A 24470-nucleotide genomic window follows, 5' to 3' on the forward strand; every position below is an offset into this window, starting at 1 on the left:
AATGGTGAAGAATCAATTTAGAAATTTTAAAAAATTCTCGTATTCGGATGCGGATCTTCACCAAAATCGAAATTGATTCGTCCTTGTCAAACACCCAACTGGTCCACAGAGTTTTGTCTGAATCCGTCCACAACTTTTCGAGATACCGTGCTTTATATCGGTTTTAGATCTTTCACTCAATGGTGAAGATTAACTTTAAAAAATTATCTGATCCGGATTCCAATCTTTACCAAAATTGAATCGATTCTTCCTTGTCACATGCCCAACCTATCCACCACGTTTCTTCCAAATCCGTCCAAAATATTTTGAGATATCGTACTATATATAGTATAGCACGATAGTATAGCTCAAATCTTGAAGAAAACACCAAAATCTAATCATTTCATCCATGTCATTACATCCAACCTCTTCAGAAAATTTCTTCCGAATACATCCACAACCTTTTGAGACATCCTGTTTGTGAACAGACATACAGACAAACAAACAAACATACAGACAGGGGTGAAACACAACCTCCATCCACCATCGGTGGCAGAGCGAAGACGGAGCTAAAGGGTTGAAGTGTATTAAAAGCCTGGATTTTGAGAGTTTGACCATGATGGGGTTACTGGAATAATGTGTGTATCCTGGAGGAGCTGTGAAGGCTTGGGGGCTGAGAGAGCAAATGGATCTAGAGCAGAGGAGAGGTGGTAAAAATAGAGGGGATGGTAAAAATAGAGGGGCCACTGACCTGTTTGCGATGTGAGAGCAACAGACCTTGTGCTTCGACGTCACCATAGGGCACGCCAATAATGTTGAGGTCTTATAGTTTTCATATAATCCAAGAGGGACAGATGTTAGGCTGGGACTCCAGCCCATACAGTCACGTGAAAAAGTAAGTACACCCCATGTAAAGTTTTGACTTTTTCAACATATTTCAACATACAGCTACTTGATCTTCATTTCAACAATATTGATAGATAAAGGTGATATAATAAAACAAATATCATGAAACATTTACATTTTGTAGTCCATTGAATAATTTAAATAAACATAAATGCAAATTTCGCATGTGGAAAAAGTAAGCACACCCTTGGCTCTAATAGGTGGTATTGCCCCCTTTGGCAGAAACAACCTCAAGTAGGCGTTTCTTATAACTGTCTCCCAGTCTCTGACATTGACTGGGAGAAATTTTTGCCCACTCCTCCATGCAGAATTCTTTCAGCTGTGTGATGTTTGAGGGGTTTCTTGCATGCACAGCTCGTTTCAAATCCCTCCACAACATCTCGATGGGATTTAGATCCGGACTTTGACTTGGCCATTCCAGAACCCTCCATTTCTTTCTTATCAGCCATTCCTTGGTGGATTTACTGGTATGTTTAGCGTCATTGTCATGTTGCAAGGTCCACCTTCGGTTGAGCTTCAACTTTCCGACAGATGGCCTCACATTATCCTCAAGCATTATGTTTATTGATCCAAACATTATGTTTATTGATCTCTTTTATCATCATCCAAACATTATGTTTATTGATCTCTTTTTTTTTTTTTTTTTGTATGCAAGATCGAGGCTCGTGAAAGAGCCAACATTAATCACACAAAAAGTCAAGCGACACATAAAACACAAAATAAGGGGAGCGGAACACAAGATGGGGATAGAGGGGGAAGGACACAAACACAACATTTCAGAGCAAGACACCGAGAGAAATGTGGGAGGGGGAGGGCTTGGGGGGAGGCGGTAAAGGTTTCAAACATATCAACACTGCAAGGACTTCCAGGAAAGAAGTTGGAATTTCCAAAAAAAAAGTGTATCTGGGGTGAAAATTAGCGGGGGTAGAAAAGATCAAGGTTTTGGATGGGGGAAGATAAGAGATGGTGGTGAACAGCTGTTTTAAAGACCTGGAGGGAGGAGTGGGATTGAAGGGAGTGGGGGAGTTTGTTCCAGAGGCGGGAGAAAAGAGGAATGAAGGAGTGAAGGTGAGCAGAGAGCCTAGATTTTGGCAGTTTAACCAGAAGAGGGTTGCTGGCAGATCTTGTGTGACCTCTAGGAATATTAGGGTGACAGAGCACAGAGAGAGCTGGGGGAGCAAGGCCGGAGAGGAGTCGGTCGAAGACAGAAAGACCACCAACCTGCCTGTGCTGAGTGAGTGAAAGGCCCTCGGAGTTAGCTTCATCGCAGGAGATTCCAATGATTCTGAAAGCTTTGGTTTCAACAGCGTGAAGCCGAGCTAGGTGTGAGGCAGGAGCACCGGCCCAGAGGGGGGAACAGTATTCCATTGAGCTGCGGATGAAAGCCTTTTATGTGGTGAGGAGCTCAGGTGTGCCAAAGAATGACTTCGCACGACGGAGGATGCCCAGTCGGCGACTGGCTTTGGAGGCCAGATTTGAAATGTGGTTTTCCCAGGAAAGATCATGGCAGATAGTGAGACCCAAAAGCTTGAGTGACAGAACTTCTTGGAGAGGATTATTCAGAAAGTGGATGGGAGGGTTGTCCAGTCGGTCTTTTCGGAGAGACATCGTAAGAGTGTGAGATTTGTCAGGATTGAAAGACATGTTCCACTTGTTTGCCCAGTCTGTGATTTTGTCCAGGTCTGCAGAGAGTGAGGAGGCTGCAGACTGTCGATCTGAGGGATGAAGAATGGAGTGACAGAGAGTAGAGTCATCAGCAAAGAGATAGAGAGGATTTTCCAAAGAGCCGGAGAGATCATTGATGAAGACCAGAAATAGCACAGGGCCCAGAACACTACCTTGGGGAACTCCAGCCAGAACAGGAAGGGGAGATGAGAGAAATCCATTCAGGGCCACATGTTGCCTATGACCAGAGAGGAAGACTGCAAGCCATGAGTGGAGATTTCCATGGATACCATAGGAGGAGAGTTTGGTGAGCAGAGTGGGGTGTTAGGCCGTATCGAAGGCACGAGATATGTCAAGGGAGATGGCTCTGATTTCCTGTTTGGCATTGAGGACCTCCATCCATTGTTGAGACAGCAGAAGCAACATGTCCAGAGTAGAATGACCTGGTCTGAATCCAAATTGATGATCAGCGATCAAGCCATTGGAGAAGAGGAAGGATTTGATATCCGAAGCAATGATGGATTCCATGATTTTGCTGATAAATGGGAGCAGGCTGATTGGTCTTTAGTTGCAAGGATCTGTTTTTGCACCTTTTTTGTGTAAAGCGGTAATGTTTGCTGATTTCCAAGATGCTGGCAGATGACCTTGAGCAAAAGAGAGGGTGAAAAGAACAGAGGGGGTGAGATAGAGCGGCAGAGCAAGATTTTAGGACCCGTGGGCTGATGCCGTCTGGTCCAGTTGAAGAATCGGAGTCGAGGTTTGACAAAATCTTCTCCACCTTGTCAGGAGGAAAGGACACAGAGTCCAGGAGCAGTTGGGTTCGACTGGGAAAGGTGGGAACAGAGAGAGATGGGTTTGGGACACAAGATTTTGAGGCAAACACAGAGTTGAGGTATTCGGCTTTGTCACGTGCGGTGTCAACTATGTAGCCATTTGTGGTAAGGGAGGGGATGGAGGGGGAACAAACACCAGAAACGGATTTGACCAGACGCCACCAGGATTTGGAGGAAGGAGACAGGTTTGAGAGTTCAATCTTGAGTGTGGAGAGATAGTGCTTCCTGGCACTCCTGAGGGTAGACACACACTTGTTCCGAGCTTGGTGGAAGGAAATGAGATTGCCTTCAGTTGGATTTGACTTCCAAGAGGCAAAGGCAAGTTCAGGGCAACTGCCTCACCACAAGATTCAGTGTACCATGGACGGGATGAAGGGTATGACAACTGAAGACGAGATGGGATAAATCTGTGCATGAGAGAGAGCAGTTTGCTTTCTAAGAATTCCCAGGAAGAATTGATGTCAGAGGCAGTAGAGATGGGAGACCAGTCCAGATGATTAATGGCTGCTTGCAGACCGTGCCAGTCACCCCTAGTGAAATGCCAGACTCGACGGCGCTGAGGAGGCTCTCTGAGAATGGCCAGAGGGATGTCCACTTTAACAAGCACATGATCAGAAGAACCGATTGGAGCAGAAGAAGAGCAGCAGACATTTGCAGGGAAGTTTGTCATAACCAAGTCTAGAAGAGAAGATACTCCATTGACTGAGATCCGGGTCGGGAAATTGACAGATTGTGTCAGTCCCAATGAGTCACAGACGTCCTTTGCTGAGGTGCCATGGCTGGTGAGAGAGGAACCCACACCCAGCCAGCTGGCATGATGACAGTTGAAGTCACAACATATGAGGAAGAGACAGTTTAGATGAGTTGATAGAAGTTGGTCCATGTTGTCACTTGTCAGACAGCGAAATGTAAATGGAGTCATCACTGTTTGGAGGACGGTACAGAACAATATGAACAAAAGGTGGGAGTGGAGAGGAAGCCGTAGCCAGATGTACTCCTGGGGGTGGGGTGGAGAGCGGGCAGTGCAAGGAGAGTGAGGAAGAGAGTTTTTGATACAGATAGCCACCCCACCACCAGGACGAGGCTCAGGTCTATCATACCGGAGGAGGGAGTAACCAGGAAGAGATATTAAGGAATCAGAGACATCTTGAAGGAGGAAGGTTTCTGTTAAGCAGATCAAGTCTGGATTGTCAGAAGCAACCTGAATGGAGAGATCAATCAGGTTTGAGTGAAGGCCCCGGATGTTTTAGGTCCATACCGTTAATGAGGAGAGAGGGGGAGCATCGAGTGCAGGACAGGGGAGGGGAGGGGTAGGGTCAGAGGAAGGATGAGAGGGGGATGTAGGGAGAGCAGTTGATAGTGTGTCAGAGATTACAGAAGAGTTACACGAGAGGGAAGGATGAGGAGGACGAAAGGTTTGATGGTGATGGGATGAGGCACAGTGAGGAGTTGTTTGAGGGGGGCAGAGGAAAGTAGAAGGTTGGGGGACGTGGAGGTATGAGATAAAAGGGAGACAAAGTGGGGAGGAGGCAGCTTTGAGGAGGAGGTGGGAGGGGGGGAGAATTTGGGAGGGATGGTTGGGGGGAGATTTGAAGGGGAGGGGTTGGGGGGTAGTTTTGAATGGGAGGGGCAAGGGGGGAGTTTAGGAGGGGAGGGGCAAGGGGGGAGATTTGGAGGGGAGGGGCAAGGGGGGAGTTTAGAAAGTGGATGATTAATGAAAGACGAACATTTATAACAATTTGGGTTTGTTGTGATTTTCAAGCTAGCTATCCATTTAAGAATGATAGAGGAGGGGTGGAATGAATGTGAATTTAGAGCATGTAGTGATTTCGAGTTATAAGAGATTGAATATTTTTTTGAAATGGAATGAGTTTGAGAGGAAATTGAAAAAAGCCTTTTAAATAGGAAGAAAAACACTGTGTTGTAATAAACCACTGAATAAAACACTACAGGGGAAAGTTTAAACATATTTAAACAGAATCGTGAAGAACAATCTAATATTCACAAAAATACCAACGGGGAGAGGGATAACCACAAGTCATGTGAACAGGGCAAAAGGTGGAAGGCAAGGAGATAATGGGGGTGGGGCGAGACAGCGCACCTGGGCAGAAGCACAGGATGGGGACAACTTCACACGTGGAGAATGGGAAATAAATGTTGTTGTTTTTTTTGTTGTTTTTTTTGTTTGTTTGTTTGTTTTGGGGGGGGGGGGGGGAGTTAAAACGTTCGACAAAGAGTAGATGTACGGGGAAGTTTGGAGGAGAAAGGGAAATCTAAAAACCTAGCAAAAACAGCGAAGGAAGAAACAAACTTCGACGGGGGACAGGGGAAGCCTGAGGCTGCAAGGCCGCAACACGCGCGGCAAACAGAAACGATTAATTTATGAAAGATCAACACCGAGAAACTTCAAAAAGGGACACACTATAGGTTCACACACCGAAAGATAAATACAGTTTCGACAAAATACAATTGTAAACAATGACTTTACTTTGAAAACGTGGAGAACGTGTGCAGCTTTGAAAATCCCTGCCGTCGTCTCCAAGATCTCGCGAGATCTCGCGAGATATCTCACAGCCAATGATGATATCTCACAGCCAATGATGCTATCTCACAGCCAATGATGATATCTCACAGCTAATGATGCTACCCCTCAGCCAATGATGCTACCTCACAGCCAATGATGCTATCTCATAGCCAATGATGCTTCCCCTCTACTGTTGGTTTCATAATTATCTCTGCCACCAAAGGTGGACGGAGGTTATGTTTTGACCCTGTCTGTCTGTGAGCAGGACATCTCAAAAAATTATGGAAAGATTCGGAGGAAAGTTGGTGGACACATTGGGGGGTATGACAAGGACGAATTGATTCGATTTTGGTGAAGATCCAGATCTGAATACGAGAATTTTTATAAAGTGATTCTTCACCATTGAGTGATAGGGCCAAAAACGATATGGAGCACCATATATCAAAAGGTCATGGACGGATTCGGATGAAATTGTTGGTCAGGTTGGGTGTTTGACAAGGACGAATTGATTAGATTTTGGTGAAGATGAAGTGATTCTTCACCATTGAGAGATGGGGCCAAAACCGTTATACAAAAAATTGTGGGTCCACGGATTATGACAAAACCTGGTTGGATGAGTTGGGTATGTGACAAGAACAAGCTAATTAGATCTTAGTACGTGACACGGACGAATAGTCAGGATGCAGATCCGGCGTATCAGTGGGATGCAAAATATAAACTGTTTAACCTGGCGGAGGTATTCGCTCTTCCAAGTGCCGTTCTAGTTTGTTCATCTTTGATCTCATATATTGTGGAACAGGCTTACTTTCTGGCCATACTCATTCCTGTTTTTATTTGCCAATTTCTGATCAAAAGAACAAATCTTAATGCATGACCCATTGCACATGTAGGATAAATGCTGCTTTCCTTCTTGCTGTTAATAGCCATGTCCTCCACCTTGTCCACAGTGTCTGTGATTTTCTTGTGGATCTTGAGGTTCATAAATGGAGCCCAATTTGCAACCATTTCATGCATCTGAAACCCTTCTCTTCATCTTTAATCCTTCTGCCTTTCTATTTCTACCTCCCTTCACTCTCGTACTTTACCATGCCCCGCACTTGTTTTTACACCACTCACCCTCACTCACCCAAACCATCACCATTGCTCCGTGTGTTTATCAGTGATCCCATCCACCAGAGTCTGTGCTTTGCACTCTTCCACCTTAACCCCCCACAGTAGCTCAAAATCTGCACCCCTCTCTGTAACTACATATGTTTTTCCTGTGTAGTGTATTCTCCTTAATTCTGCCATTTGGATGCTGTGCGTGTGAGTTGGCACAACACATGTTTTCTACTCATGTTGTTAAATCTTTCCCTGATGAATTCACATCAATCTGATCTCTGTAGCAGTTTTTTTTTTTTTGGTTTGTTTTTAACTTTAATCCATGATTTCATCAGCTTCGAACTTGGCTGACATCACTCCTAACCAAAAGAGGGTGCAAAACCTGATTCATTAAATTACAAATCACCCTGCCTTCTTACAGCCATAAACAATGTAATAACATCCAGATAAATCAACAACATCATCATTTCTCATCACTGACCCTCCAGATTGGTTTTCATAATGGGAATGACTCCTTAGACCATGAGTGAAGAGAAATGCCAGTGGGGCATTGCTGTGTCTCTGGACTTATCTTTTGCCTTTGACACTGTTTAGGATCTTTTTCCATTCACCAACTCTTTCACATTCAAGTCTGTTCTGGCTTGCTGACTTCACGCATGAAAACAGTCTTGCTCTTGAATATATCCTTCATATTCTCTTCCTAGTTACGCTGTCGTCTGATGCTGATGTTTGTAGATATGACACCGCATGGACACAATGTGCCGGTATTCTGGGTAATATTTCATTGTTGCTTTATTCTAGAGAGTTCAAAAAACACCTTACCCTGCGCATTGTTCAATTGCATAATTCAATTTAAAGAAAATATTGATTTTATAGGTTGTATAAAAAATTCCGGAAGTTTACCACCGTTGTGCAGTGTCTTATACACCAGCTTATTAGTCCCCTACCGGTGTACACCGGAGGGGACTATAGGTTTGCACTCAGTCCCTCCGTCTGTCCGTCTGTCAGTGTCCGTCACGCAAAGAACAGTTTTCCGGACTTTTTTTTCTAAACTGTTAATGCTAATGATTTCAAACTTGGTACATGGTTTCCTCATGATAAGTTACAGATCAAGTTCGAACTTCACGACGTTTCGATCATTTTTGACAAAGTTATGGCACTTTGAACTTTGGTAATTTCCCCAACAGTTTTCCGGACGACAGATTGCCGGTAGGGGACACGTATTGCAGCACAATACTCAGAATGCTTGTTTAACATGTCTATGTACTGCAAAACTGAGGTTTTTTTGGAAGTGGTAAGAAGGTGATTTGTGTTCTACAGTGTCCAAGTACATAATTCAATTTAAATACTGGAACGGCACTCGGTAGAGTGCATACCTCCGCCAGGCTGAACAGTTTACATTTTGTATTTCACTGATAGAACGGATCTGGATCTGGACCTGAACTAAAATCTAATCAGCTTGTTCTTGTCACATAACGAACTCATCCACCTTGTTTTGCCATAACTCATCCACAAATTTTTGAGATATCGTGCTATATATCGTTTATGGTCCCATTTCTCAATGGTGAAGAATCAATTAGAAAATTAAAAAAAACTCTTGTATCTGGATCAAGATCCGGATCTTCACCAAAATCGAATGAATTCGTCCTTGTCACACACCAAACCTGTCTACCAAATTTTGTTCGAATCTGTCTGCAACCTGCTCACAGACAAACAGACAAATAAAAAAAGTTGTGCAGAGCACGATGCTTGCAAATCCCTAAAACAAATTTGACCTCAGAAATAATTGGTGGTTGATTTTAATGACCAGATATGCAAATCATCTTCAAATTCCAAGTCAATCAGATAAAAATTCACCATTTTATAAATCTGGCCTAGATGTTGTGACTAGGCATGGGCGATTCTTAAAATTTGAGAATCGATTCCGATTCCGAACTGCTGTCTCTATTCTGAAAGGAATCTATTCTGATTCTTCACCAAAATCTAATCAATTTGTCTTTGCTACACACCCAACCTGCTCAACTAGTTTCGTCTGAATCCATCTATAACTTTTTGAGATATCCTGCACAGAGACAAACAGGGGTTAAAGCATAACCTCCATCCATCTTCATTGGCAGAGGGAACTGAGAAGTAACTTCAGTGTAAAAATTTATGTTCATCAGTAAATAAAATCAGTGGCATGATTTATATTACAAGTCAGCAAATCAACTTCACTCTCCCCCTCGCAAGGCTTACCAGGAATGACTATGAGCAGGCTTGCTTTGTGTAATCCTGAATAAGTGCTTTTGGATGGCTGTTTCCGATTTGCCGATGATGGCGATTGATCTCGGTCACGTTTGGAATGACTTTCCATTCCACGACCATGAGCATCCCTTGGATGGAATGATTTCAGATGCTTATGCATTACAGATGTAGTTTTTTTTTGTTTGTTTTGTATACAGAATCGAGGCTCATGAAAGAGCTAACATTTATCACACAAAAAACTCACACAAAAACACAAAAAATCACACACACAAAAAAATGTTGACAAAAAATCACACACACAAAATCTGTTTATCACACAAAAAACAGACACACAAAGTATATAATAAGAGGAGCAGTAGACAAGATGGGGAGAGAAGGGGAAGCACACAAACACAACATTTGAGAGCAGGGACATCGGGAGATCTGTGGGAGGGAAAGGGTTTGGGGGGGGGGGGGGTGGGAGAAGTATAAAACACAAGGACACTGCAAGGACTTCGAGGAAAGAAGTCGGTATTTCACAAAAGTGGATCTGGGGTGAAATTGGCGGCTGTAGAAAAGATCAAGGTTTTGGATGGGGGAAGATAAGAGATGGTGGTGATCAATCAACTCTGTCACATTCATGCACATAGTTGACATGTAAGACAACTTATTGCTGCAGAGCATTGAACTTGCTTTGGATTTAAAATCTTGTTTGGTTTTTCAGGATTCTTTTCAAATCCAAAGAAGCCCCAGATCATGTTCGATGACATGATCATACCAGCTTTTCGAAGCAGATTTTGCTTTCTGACGATGTCCTCCATGTTCATTCCTAATTCCTAGTTTTGCAGCACAGAGAAAAAGCTAATGCCGTCCCATCCTGAAACACGGAAATGTTTCTCCGAAAGAAAAGATGAAGTAAAAGTTGCTTCAAATTAATCCAAATGTCCAGGAAAATTGTAAATTTTTTCAATTAAATAAAAAATTTTTTAACCTGGTTTACCTGGGTGCTGTATAAGGCAACAGAATGCTCGTCGATTGCTCCGAACTTTTTCCATTTGCTGTTAATAAATATTATTATTTTGGAATTTCACAATTTTCTACACAGATATAATAATAGGCTAATGCTGTCTATTGGATCCTGGCAGAAGTCTGACCCACATGCACACAGTTCATGAGTACATTTCTGCTGATTTTCGTCACATAAACAAACTAGATGGAGAAAAATGGACTTGTCTTTGTTTTGTAAAGAATAACAGGTGAAGCTTTTTATATAATTTGCTGAACCAACAAACGGATTCTCAATGGACGAAGTGAGACAAGGCATTGTAGAAATCGATTCTGGAGACTTTAAACCGTTACAAGCGGGTAATAGTTTCTGTATAATTTAGGGTTCAAATCCCGGTTCTGATGGTAGGAATCGATTTTAACCTGGCAATTGATTATTTTGCCCAAGCCTAATGTTGACCTTTTGACCTTTATACCTCAGAAACAATTGGTGCTTCAATTCAGTGACATGATATGCAAACCCTGTTCAAATTTCAAGTAAATTGGAAGAAAATTGAGGATTTTAGAAGTTGCACCTAACTTGTTGACCGTTGACCTATGTTGTTGACCTTTGATCTATGTTGACCTTTTGGCCTATGTTGACGTAAAAATAATTGGTGGTTGAATTCGGTGACATGATATGCAAACCCTGTTCAAATTTCAAGTAAATTGGAAGAAAATTGAGGATTTTAGAAGTTGCACCTAACTTGTTGACCTTTGACCTATGTTGTTGACCTTTGACCTATGTTGACCTTTTGGCCTATGTTGACGTAAAAATAATTGGTGGTTGAATTCGGTGACATGATATGCAAGTCCTCTTCAAATTTCAAGTCAATCGGATGAAAATTAACAATTTCAGAAATCTGGTCTATATGTTGACCTTTTGGCCTATGTTGACCTCAAAAATAATTGGTGGCTGAATTCACTCATGATATTGAAATCCTCTCCAAATTTCATGTCAATCGGATGAAACTTGATGATTTTAGAAATTTGATTAAAATTGTTGACCTTTGGCCTATGTTTTTTTTTTTTTTTTTTTTTTTTTTTTTTTTTTTTGTATACAATATCGAGGCTCGTGAAAGAGCGAAGACCTCAAATGACAACTATGTTGACCTTTTGACCTCAAAATCAATTGGCGTCTTGCTTATGAACAACTCCACTATTTGGAGAAGTTTTGATAAGATTGGTTTCAAATTGTGACTTGTAGGCGATTGACTTACAGATAGACAGAATGACAGACTCGAACAACCTATAGACAGTATTGCGAATTTTAGATTTCTCAAGTAACAAACAGACAGGCAGACAGGGATGAAAACATAACCTCCCACCCACCTTAGGTTGCAGAGGTAAAAATAAAGATTTTAAAGGTTGTATAAATACATTAATTCTGGCAGTTTGCTGCCATTGATGCAGTGTCTTATGACGCAGTGTCGTTGACACACCCCCTTATTTAACACGTTACATTAATTAATTATTCGTGCCTATTGTTGGTATCCTTTATGACATCCTAAAAAACAGTAAGTTTCCTGTTTGAAATGATTTTCAATCTTGTTTGACTGCCAGACAGGCAGACAGAGTAAAAACAAATAGCACCTGTGTCCGAAGGAAACGGTTCAGTGTGGCATTTTATTTTATTTCAGTTTGGCATTTTTAATATGAAATAGGCAAAGCCTAGAAATGAACGAAACCCTTTTGAATTACCCTTTAGAATTACAATTTAGAACCATTTCGATTTAGAACCCTTTCAATTTAGAACCCTTTCGAATTAGAACCTTTCAGAGTTACCCTTTGGAACCCTTTATAATTAAACACAGTGGGTGAGAGAGGTTTTTCTTCTTCATTTTTGACAATTATCTCTCAAAAATTATCTGCACAATTGGGTCAAATTCAGAGCCAAAGTTCTGCAAAACTACAGGTTTGTTCCTTTCCGATTCATGTTTCGATTCTGGTTCAAAATTTAACTTTCAATTTAAATTAAGTTGTTCCTCGATGATAAACTGATGTTTATACACTGATGGATGGACAGACAGACAGACAGAAGTGAACCATTTGCTTGACGCTGCTTTTCACTTTGCATGCTCTTGTTGCATATTCTTATTGATGATGTCCCAAGCAAGTGTATTCCAATAGTCGTACTATAGAGGAACTTTAAAGTACAGGACAGTACTATAAGGTACTAAAGTATTACATTTTAAATATGATAGTATAAATGTGGTACATTTTGTAGTTGTGCTGTAGTTGTACTGCAGTACAATTGTATGCCACTACTTCTACACTGGTAAATTGGATAAAAATTTTGTTGGACTTCCTTTCTAGTATATATAGTGTACTCTATGTAAAATGGCAACTTACTTCACTTCTCTACAATACAACTACAGATCTCAACAGTACCACTGTAGTTATACTTTAGTTAACTGTAGTACCATTATAGTCTTACAGCACATCACTACAGTATCATTGCAGCTTCACTCAACTCGTTGCAGTATTTTTTTTCACCACCTAAAACCCTCCCAGGAACACCCCCGATACAACCACCAATTTTAAACTCATTCTGTCCAGCGGTTTAAGAATAAACCCTCGCTGCTATCGCGTCTCTCCCTTTTGGTCAGACAAATGGTTAACGCACAAAAAGTCAGCTTCTCCTTGCTTCTCATGGGTGGTTAGTATACTTCAATCAACGTTGTGTTGATTTCATTCATTTGGCTCCTTCGTGACTTCTAACTGCTTTGAACCATCAATTTAATAGACAAATTATTTGAGGTTAATGGAAATTTTAATTTAAGATGTTTAACATTCTGGAAATAAAAAAATGATACAACACAAACTCATTATGTTGATATTTTGATTATAATAGTGTTTATTTTACATACCACTATTGTTCAGATGGATTTTATAACGACATTGTATTTATTTATTTATTTTTGCTTTAAATACAAGCTTCTAAGGCTCATGCATTTGTACATATAATAGCTGCAGGGCAAGGATATATCACCACCAAACGGTGTGGCCTACACAGTGCGTCACCAAGACTGATGCCACCAAGACTGATGCGTATACTGTATTTATAATTTATGTAGAACGAGCGAGGTACCTGTGCTACACATTGGTGGAGGCCAAAATCTCAACAAAACAAAACGTTTATAAAAATTTTATGAAAACATTACCTTGAAGGAGCTGTGCTCCAACTCGAATCGAAAGAATGGACGCGACAAAAAGCTGGAATTCGTCCGAGTTTCTTTATTGCATCAAATCAACTCGGGTAAACTGAAAAGCCCGTTTATCGGGCAGCATTATATACAAGCACTCGAATATCTCATGCCGGAGCGTTTGCCCTTAAAAGGCGCGACTGGGCGTGTCCGGGAGACCTGGGCGAGTCTGGACATGCCCGGGAATGGCGAGACTGGGTGTCGCCGGACGGGCCGGGCGACCGGGCGTGCCTGGACATGCCCGGGAACGGCGAGACTGGGTGTCGCTGGACGGGCCGGGCGAGCCCGGGAAAGGCGAGTCCGGGCATGCCAGGGAAAGGCGAGACTGAGCGTCTCCGGGCGGTCTGGGAGAGCCCGGCACAGCGATCGCTCCGTGTTTGCATCCTCGGCAGGTGTAAGGCGATTGTGTATGTTCAGCGGCAACCGCTACAACCTAACCAGAACGGCACTCGGTAGAGAGCATACCTCCACCAGGTTGAACAGTTTATGTTTTGTATCCCACTGATAGGTCATATCTGGATGCGGACCTTAACCAAACCATAACCGGCTTGTTCTTGTCACAAACCCAACCTGTCCACCAAATTTTGTGCGAATCCGTACACAACTTTTTGAGATATCGTGCTATATATCCGTTTTAGCCCTATTATCTCTTAATGGTGAAGAATCACTTTAAAAAATTCTGAGATCCAGATCTGGATCCAGATCTTCACCAAAATATAATCATGTCATCAGTGTCACATACCCAACCTCTCCACCAAAGTTCGTCCGTATCTGTCCACAACGTTTTGAGATATCCTGTCCATAGATAGACAAACAAACAGACAAGCAGACAAAGAGATAGTGGTGAAAACATAACCTTAATCCACCTTCGATGGCGGAGGTTACCAGTGAATGTTTCCACATATGGTAAATGGTGAAACTTCTTGTGCGGAACCCATGAATTAGTTTGCATGTGGAGAGAGAGAGAGAGCAGCTTCCTACCGGTGCAAACTCAAAATTCAAACAAAAATCCAAAAATTTTTGTCACTGAGCGACACATCGTATAATGTCAAAGTGGTTTTTTTTTTTGAAGTTTTTTTTTTTACAATACTATTAAAAATGAAAAGTTTAAATGTCTTGAGTCAATAAGTATTCAACCCCGTTGCTCTGACATTCCAAATTGAGCTCAGTTGCATCCAATTTCCTTTGATCATCCTTGATATGTCTCTACATCTTGATTGGAGTCCATCTGTGGCAAATTCAATCGATTAGACATGATTTAGAAAGAAACACACCTTTCTATATAAAGACCCACAGTCGAAAGTACATGTCAGAGCAGAAACTCTAGCATGAGGACCAAGGAACTGTCTGTAGAAATCCGATATAGAATTGTGAGGAGGCCTAGATCTGGGGAAGGGGATAAAACAATTTCTAGAGTGTTGAATGTTCCTAAGAGCACAGTGAACTCCATCATTAGGGAATGGAAACAATATGGAAGTGCCCAGACTTCCTAGAGCTGGCCGTTCGACCAAACTGAAAAACCAGGCAAGAAGCACCAGGCACCTCGGTTAGGGAGGTAGCCAAGAACCCAATGACCACTTTGACAGAACTACAGAGTTCCTTGGCTGAGATGGGAGAACCTGCCGGAAGGACAAGAGTCTCTGCAGCACTTCACAAATCTAGGCTTTATGGGAGAGTGGCCGGATTGAAGCCACTCCTGCGAAAAATGCACATGACAGCATGGGGAGCAGAACTCCTCAGACTTGACTGAGGGTGAGGGGTTCCAGAATCGAGATCGCAAAGTGGAAGCCACGCTCATCCAGGCAACACCATGCCCCCATACCACCAATGCCTTGCCCCTCCACCAAGTCCTCCCTCCTTTCACCCCAGTGCCTGGACGATTTCCACAAACTGGGTGAACCTGAAACAACTTTGTGGGTTTGCAATCAACTCTCTCATTGTCTTGTGAATTCCCCAGTCTATCTGCTGTTGTACGAGTGAAGGCCTTAAAGGGGACCCCGAACGCTCAGACCACCTCGATGCTAATCTATCCCTTGATACCCTACAAAATAGATTTCCGATTTATAAAGTGGGTAATTTTGAGATTAAAAATTGAATTCTTCTTCTTCACAATTAGCCATGATGTCGCACCAGGAAGTCGATCGTCAATTCCGTGCTGTCTACAGGTTACATTGCGGTACAATTACACTAAAGCGCCCAATTAAACTCAATTAATCTTCGTCTGAAAGGCTCCATGATTCTCCCGAAAGTATTTACATCACAAATTTTGTCTCCCATAGTTTCTTTGAAATCCCACTGATCAGTTTCAACATACTGAGAACCCTCAGAGTTGCTAATGACGGTGGAAACAGTATCGGAATCTGACCTGGACATGCACGGTTTCCCTATGTAAACCCTATTTGGATCAAGGTGGATTATGAGTGCGACATCCATGGCAAAATCGACACTTTAGGGATTTTTTCGACACTTTGTGATTGGCAAAAAATGTTTTCCTTCAAATTAGACAGTGATTAATGATTTTCGATGGTTTTGAGAAAAAGAAATTCTTGCGCTTGGGTTCCCCTTTAAAGGACTTAGTTAATTAAACAATATCCGGTCGTTTGTTTGGTTTGTGGGCGCACATGGGGTTTTATTCATTGTTAAACTGTTTTGATTTTTTTTTTGTATTCCCGCCCTTCTGGCTATACAATACACGTTACAAACCTGACTTGGTCTCCTGGTGAATCCTGTTTGTAAGGTCGGTTTTGTCTGGTGGTTGAATCATTCAGTTAAAGGCTAATTGATTGCGGTTAACACGCATCATGTGAGTCGGTTGCTTGGCCAAATATTAAGATCAGTCACGTGATAGGTATGCAGCGCGATCCTCGCCCGCTTTGGGGACTTCATTCTGTACGGTACTTCACCTCTGGTGAAACTGCCAAAACCAAGACTCTCTGCTCACCTTCATTCTTTCATTCCACTTTTATCCTGCCTCTGGAACAAACTCCCTCACTCTCTTCAATCCCACTCCTCCCTCCAGGTCTTCAAAACAGCTGTTTACCACCATCTATCTTCCCCCATCCAAAACCTTGATCTTTTCTACCCCCGTTAATTCACCCCAGATACATTTTTCTGAAAAACCGACTTTCCTGGAAGTCCTAGCAGTGTCCATGTGGTTTTTTTTTTTAAACCTCTCCCACCCCCCCCCCCCCCACTTCCCATGCCTCCTCCCCCCAAGCCCCCCCTCCCACAGATCTCCTGATCTCCCTGCTCTCAAATGTTGTACTTGTGTGCTTCCCCCTCTCTCCCCATCTTGTCTCCCGCTCCCTTTATTTCGTCTTATGTGTCCGTTTTTTTTGTTTGTTTTTTTTGGCATTAATGTTAGCTCTTACAGGAGCCTCGATCTTGTATACAAAAAAATACGGTAAAGCGTTTGTCAGATGTGGTTACAATAGGATGTCCCTGAGGCGGGTGACGTTGTGGTCATTTTGACATGACTCACTGGATTCGAACCAGGATACCGGAACGGTTTGATGACCATAAAAATATTATTTATTGTGAACTGGAGTTATCAAGTTTCTCTTTTCAATTAGTGACATAATAATTTTAATAAGCAATTAAATACTAGAATAATAATTAATAAACGATCCAAATTTTGTCATTTCCAGAGCTATTTATCGCAGTGAATAAAGAGAAAGTAGTCAGGTACAGCAGTATCCTCAAGGTCTGATTTCCAAATTCCATGCTCTGCTGCCATGGGACTGTGTCCTTGTGTGTTATACCGCATCCATGCTATATATATATATATTGTTACGGAACCCAACATCGGCCTCTGTTCCCCTTATCGAGGGGGGATTAATCCCCTCGCCTATGACTGGCCGACGTGGTCCCTGACGCTGCACAGCTCCCTCCGGAGAGGTAGGTGCGCAACCCCGTTCGCGACCGCGGACAGATAGTAATTGCCGAGCGGTTTAGTAACCGCGGCACGAACTGTTAACAAGCACTGACCCGATCCTTAACATTGGCCAAATCGTGCCACAGGTATTCAATGAGGGAAAAGACAAGGACGAAACAGATGTAAAGGAAAGAAGAACAAAGGTAGGAAATACAAATATGATTTATTACTAATATGTACACAATTAAAGAAACCAAGGAGAAGGAAGGATAATAAAATAAATACAGAAGGATGGAAGAACCAGAAGGACACAGTGCAAATATTAGCTTACCTACTGCAGTCTTACTTCAACCCAGGGACGAGACAAAAGATAGACTACAAGCACACTTACACGGGGGATGATGACAGGAATGGCAGGAGGTGGATGGCTGGAGGGAGAGGAAGGTTCAGCTGGAACCGGAGCACGGTCGGGCCGGGAGTGAGCAGCCGCCGCCCTTTCTCGATCGGCGCGTTCAGCAGCCGCCGTTCCTTCGCGGCCACGGTCGAAACTGCCGTCAAAGCCCCGAAGCTGCGGTCGTTCAAAGCTGCGATGGTTCCAAAGCTGCGTGGTGGATTCAAAGCTGCCTGGTGGAGTCAAAGCTGCGTGGTGGAGTCAAAGCTGCATGGTGGAGTCAAAGCTGCGTGGTGGAGTCAAAGCTCATCTCTTGTGGGGGCGTTGCGTGACGGGCTCGCTCTCTGACGCATCTCTTACGCAATCCTTCCCCACACCCTTTTATAAGGCCCGTCGCGATCAAGCCGTGCCGCGCCCGTGATGGTGTCTCACCAGCCCTGATTGGCTGGTGGGGGCTTGCTGGGCTCCACCTTCTCATGACGAGTGGAGGGCAACGCCCTTCTTCCCCGAGACGGAGCACATGGCCAATGGCGGCAAATGCTGAAAACCACCCAATGCAGTTGGCAACGGAGGCTTTGGGAATGGGGGCTTTGGGAATGGAAGGGAGCTACCTTATGTCATCTGGTGCAATGCAGTGTCAACTAGTGGGAACAGAGCCTTCAACTACATAGAATAAGGAGATAACTACTTAAAAGGGAAATCTATGATTTGCTACATGATTGTATATGGACTAACTAAGGGACGACCTTTGACCTTTACACACAACACGGAGGGTGATATTTACACACACAAAAAACACAATTCTCAAATCCACAACAATATGCATATATGTCAGAGTGCACATGATATCATCAGCACGTATGGTAAAATGCAACGAAAGAACCCTGTTAGACCATTCACCGCAGGGTTAAAGAGCACAGAAGTACGAGCGAATGGCTCTCGTGGCAGTGCAAAAACATTACGGGAAAGACTCACTGGTTTCATCTCCATTGCTTTTGTAAATGTATTTCCCATTTTGTGCCATTATAAATACTAGGGCATGCCCGTACTATATCTATATCTAAAATTATATCCCCCCCTCTATTTACATGAAATGGTTTGGTCCAAAGCGAACGGCTTCCGGAGTTTGGTAAAGAAATCGCCATCGCGTGCACAAACGCGCAGGAAAGCGAATGAATCGCAAAATCGTTTTTATTAGTTTTAAAACATAGTTTAACGCCAACATAGTTTGCAAACGTGAAATAAATGAATACGCTCTCAAATGTGCCATCCGAGGCAGAGTGTGTCCGCCACGTTCGGCACACGCGATAGTTCGCTGCTCTCTGATTGGTTGAATCGTTTTTTGGACATAGCTCGGTAAGTAATTGTCCGATTAATATGAAACCTTGAAAAGGCACATCCTCGGGTCCCCAGCAATATACCTGGCAAGTTAAAAGTATATCGGACCCGTGGTTGTCGAGAAACAGCGGTCACAGACAAACAAACGTACAGAGATTACTGGAATTATAGATAGATGGTTTATGTATGTACTAAGCTACTTTCGTTCACAAATGTAATCTTGGACAACCCAGGATCGGATGACTCCTCTGCGATGATTGGGTTATCTATGCCTGTGCAGAACAAATCCTTGAGGCTGAATGGGAATCTATGTATAAAACGAAAGATCTATGCTGTTTTGAAGTTGAATATTATCCTTCAATCATGTTGTTTGTCCTTTGTTGCTGCAATTATATAATTTTGGAACATATGACTAATGTCCTGACATCACTAATGGAAGAAGATAATTGGCTATGAAATATTTATGACTTGATTCAGACAAAAGTTTAATTTTGTAGAGCCAGATGATGTTTAAAACTTATTACCGACGTAATTTGTTGTGGCAATTGACAAATCGCTGGGTTATCAAGTCCATTACGCAGCGCGTGCATTTTTAATGCATTGAAATATGAAGGAACAGGAAATGACGTATGACGTATGTCTGTGAACAACTTTTATTTCTGCCTCTTGAACCCTTCTGCACTAAATCAAAACTGTTTTCTTCTTCTGCTCTTCCACCTTCCCCGTCTATGTATCATCGCTCATCCACGTCACATCAGAAGGGCAGCCCATACACGCCGTTGCTTTCTCGAAGTGGTACCGTGCAGAGCCTGACTGCTATCGACCGCCTGTGCCCATCGCATCGGCAAACTTCTTTCACTTCACCTGCACGTCGGGCAGTGCGTACCCAGTCTCTAGAGCATATCGCACCCTCATCTGTCTGGAGCCTCAGTGAAGAGCCGTGGAACTACCCCCCTAAAATGGCACCTGAGATGAGGAAACCTCAGGTATGAATATGGAAAAAGATTAAAAAACATTTTTCTTCAGTTTCACGCTTTCATAATCATAAATACATAAATAATCTAGAATTCACATAATGTGACAGGGGTGGGGAAAGGAGAAGAAAATAGAAGTAGTGTGGAACAAGTGTTGAATGGGGACAATGGCCACATTCAAGATTCTAAAGTGTATTTAATAATTTGCATAACTTAGTTATTGAGGTTTACATCCTTCCACCTCCCCAAGCTGGCGGGATGGCCTTACAGGTACGCACACTCACCTCTAAGCTCTCCATCCTGGGTTCGCATCTCTGCCCAGCTATAAACTATCATCCCGGTGTTTCACAGGCAGGATGATTCATCAATGTGTGTGCCGTCCCTCAGATGGACGTTAAACTGGGTGTCTCATCTGCCAGCATTAGTCGGAGGAAGTTAAAGCTCCCGTGACACTGTGACAGTGTCCTTCACGATGAGTAGGCAAGCTATCATCGGCACTATGGCCAAATTCCTGCCCTAACTTTAGCCGCACATCAGGCCTTCTAAGTCAGTTTGTGAAAGACTTTGGTCAAGTTTGCCGCGGCCAAACCCACAAGAGCATGGGAATAATTATGGCCATTAAAAGAAGAATAATCTTTCCCCATCTTTCTCTCCATCTTTCTCCCCCTCCCCCCAAGAAGTGCCCTCTTCATGAGATACATGGAAAGATCTTTAATATCCACAAAAAATGTGCAGGCGAGGTTCAGGTAACCCCCCCAGGTTCACAGCAATTGAGTGAAGCATCAGGTCCTTCACCAACTCAACCGTTGAGGCATTCTCACTCTGAGGTAATCCCTTTTGCTGTTTGTTAACTTTTCTGGGTCGTGTCAACCAGTTACAGCCACCTCAGTCTTACTTTTTGGTTCTTCTGCAAACAGAATGCAAACGTTAAACAAAAGCAGCGTAATACAGGGATTGCAAACCCACAGTGGAGAGAACAACGTCACAGGGAGCAAATGGGAATGCGCTGGAGGGATCTCGATGCTATATCGGCAACTGTGCATGTTTGTGTGTGCCGTCATGCTGTTACTGAATGGGAAGCTTGGAGGGAATTGTATGAATTCATGATCGATGCCAACATGTTTTCATCCTGCAGACCAAGCATTAGTGTTTTATTTTGAGCCACTTCTTTTTGGTGATGGGAGTTGGGAAGCTATAATTGCAATTAAAACCCCAAAACAATTGGTTCATCTGTCTGCTTAAGTGATTTTTGAATTGCTCCCCAGGTGCCGAGCAGTGCTTGTGTAAGCCATTTACCTGCTCTGACATTACCTTGCTTCCCATATGATTTCACTGCTGATTTTAGGGTACATTTGTAAAACCCAGGACCACTCAGCTCTGCACAGTGTTTTTTTAATCGCTTTACCGACCACAACTAGAAAGGTAGCTCACCGTTATCAGGATAAAGATAAAGTCAGGTTCACTACGTTAACAAATATAATTTCGTTCAAAATTTTGGGAGATTAGCAAACCTGTACATTTTTGGAATCATCAGAGCATGGAGAATCTGAAAATCAATGTTGGCATTTGCAGACACCTGCATGGCCGCCATTTTGGATTTTCAAAATGGCCGCCATAAAATACATATTTTGCGCTATCTCGGCTTCTAGTCAACCAAGAAACTTAATTAAATATGCTAATCCTATGTTTTCTAGGTCAAGGAATCCAATAAAGGCCTCAAAATAGTGCTCAGGATTATAGAAAAGCAACAAACAAAGGTAATTGAAAACCATTGTCTCTATATTTGTGATATAACTGTATTACATAATACATGATATTGCAAGTCCTTTGAAGTTATAGGTATGGGTTTATAAAGCAAGAAAGCAGCCTTGTTAGTATCAGATTGAACTATAAGTCCTATACACAGGATCTACTGGGTCTATACCGTTCAGGATTATGCTTTTACAGATCTTCATCACTGTCCTGAGTGTCATCTGGAAAGTCCTAAAAGTGAAGCAAGTGTTAGGATTAGAAGTCTAATGATCCCACCAATGGTTTTCTTGACCCAGAAAACATAGGATTAGCATATTTAAACGAGCATTCTGAGTATTGCGCTGCAATACATGTCCCCTACCGGCATTGGGTATCACTGTCATAGAAGACAGTATTATGACTTACCGTACTCCAAATTATAGTCCGGAAAACTGTTGGGGAAATTCCCAAAGTTCAAAGTGCCATAACTTTGTCAAAAATGTTCCAAACGTCGTGAAGTTCGAACTTGATCTGTAACTTATCATGACGAAACCATGTACCAAGTTTGAAATCATTACCATTAATAGTTTAGGAAAAAAGTCCGGAAAGCTGTTCTTTGCGTGACGGACTGACAGACGGAGGGACGGAGTGCAAACCTATAGTCCTCTACGGTGTACACCGGTAGGGGACTAATAAGATTCTAGGTTGACTAGAAGCCGAGATAGTGCAAATTATGTATTTTATGGTGGCCATTTTGAAAATCCAAAATGGCGGCCATGCAGGTGTCTACGCAAATGCCAACAATAATTTTTGGATTCCTCATGCTCTGAATATTCAAAAAATGTAAAGTTTTGCTAATCTCCAAAAAATTTGAACGAAAAAGCATAGTGAACCTGACTAATAGCAGCTTTCCATAAACACCTTTCTGTACAGTGAAATGACGGTGAGATATAAAAGAAAAATCATTCATTTGCTGATAGATTTTGGACCATGTGATCATGTCGAGGCAATTGAACACGGGAAGGATATTTATCTCCACCATCTAAAGTGGACGGAGGTTATGTTTCCACCTCTTGTTTGTCTCTGTCTGTTTGTGTTTCTCTGTCTGTTTGTGTTTCTTTGTCTGTCTGTGAGCAGGATAAAAGTTACGGACGGATTTGGACAAAATTTGTTCGTCAGGTTGGGTGTGTGACAAGAACGAATTGAATCGGTTTTTGATGAAGATCCGAATCTGGATCCAGATACTAGAATTTTAAAAGTGATTCTTCACGCTGTGCTTTGGCACATGGCGAGTTTACTCTTTTGAAGGATAACTCTTGTTCAAATGATAATCGTCATTGTTAACATTTGTAGCTGACTGCAGGTATATCAGACGGTGGATTGAGCAATGGTATTGGCTGACATCCAGTATAACTCATGTTGAACTGTGCCTAATGAATGCAGGACTGCAAGTTGGCATTCTACCAAGCCACATTCAATGGCTTTAAACTCGCAACTGCAACAGGCTGTTTATTGTGGCAACAAAATCAATGCACAGATTAATTTATTTATTTTACAACATTTATTCACACTCCATGCCATAATTTTGCTTTGGCCTGTTGAACTATCCAAATGGTCTCTTGAGTTTTGAAAATTCAGATATTTCGAAAAGGCTCCTTACTTTCAATAACGTTAATTTCACCCATATCATGATGTCTGTCTTCATGTTTCATGACGAGGGATCATGAGAAGTCTAGTCTGCATTGAATGCCAGTGCATGACCATCAACTCCCCTTCAAGTCCATTAATGGTGTTAATGTCTGTAACCTTCCCCACATTATTTCCTCCACACCCGTGTCCTCACACCCCTTCCCCTTCTCCGTGTTCCCTCCATGTCATGTCTCCCTCTCAGCATCCCCCATGCCTCACTCCTCCCAACTTCCTTCTCACCCACTCCCTCCCATCTTTCCAATCACCCTGTACTCTCCCTTCTTCCCCTCTCCCTGCTCCCTCTCAACTTTCTTCTGTCCCCAACCCCTCTCAGCTTCCCTCTTGCCCCACCCCCTCTTAGCTTTTCTCTCAACTCCCTCCCCCCCCCCCCCCTTAAGCTTCCCGCTCGCCCCACCATAGTCCCTTCCACTAACCCCCTCTCCACGTTCCCAACCCCTCTCAACGTTGCCTCACTATCTCTCCACATTTGACCAGCCCCTTTCCACATTCTTCCCCTGCCAACAGCCCCTCCTCCCTTGGTCATGAACTGTGGGAACCTCCAACATCTGAGGCCTATGCTCCAATCTTGTAGACCTCTCAATCCAGGCCTCTGCTGATAAACCAGACATTACCTGCTTAACAGAATCCTTCCTCTCACAGGATGTCCCTGACTTATTCTTGTCTCTTCCTGGCTATTGTCTCCTCCTGTTCGATATGACTGAACCACATCCCAGTAGCAAAGTTGCAGTCAAGGCCTCCATTTCTCACTGTCCATGTACTACTCTTATGCCTCCAAACCCCCAAGAGTACTTTTGGCAGTGCCTTCCCCTCTGCTCCACCCCTTATGTGTCTATGTTCTGTATCATCCGCCTAACAGTAGTGACTCCATTTATCTTTCTTCCAACATGGACCAAATTTTAATCACCCATCACAACTTCCTCTTCTTCATTTGTGGTGATGTCAATTGGTATGGAAATCCTCTCTTTTGGACT

General features: G+C 42.8%; 1 protein-coding gene across 1 annotated transcript in view; it reads left to right on the forward strand.

Annotated features, from left to right (window-relative positions):
* The window catches only part of MINAR1 (membrane integral NOTCH2 associated receptor 1), an 80688-nt gene that overhangs the window by 31951 nt on the left and 24267 nt on the right, over positions 1-24470 (forward strand). Inside the window, exon 3 of the mRNA XM_068125889.2 lies at positions 19843-20070. Within this exon, the coding sequence (XP_067981990.1) occupies positions 19843-20070 (228 nt within the window). The remainder of the gene's footprint in view (positions 1-19842; positions 20071-24470) is intronic.

This window comes from Myxine glutinosa, chromosome 10, assembly GCF_964187855.1.
Source record: "Myxine glutinosa chromosome 10, kmMyxGlut1.1, whole genome shotgun sequence".
In the NCBI taxonomy this organism is placed as follows: Eukaryota; Metazoa; Chordata; class Myxini; order Myxiniformes; family Myxinidae; genus Myxine; species Myxine glutinosa.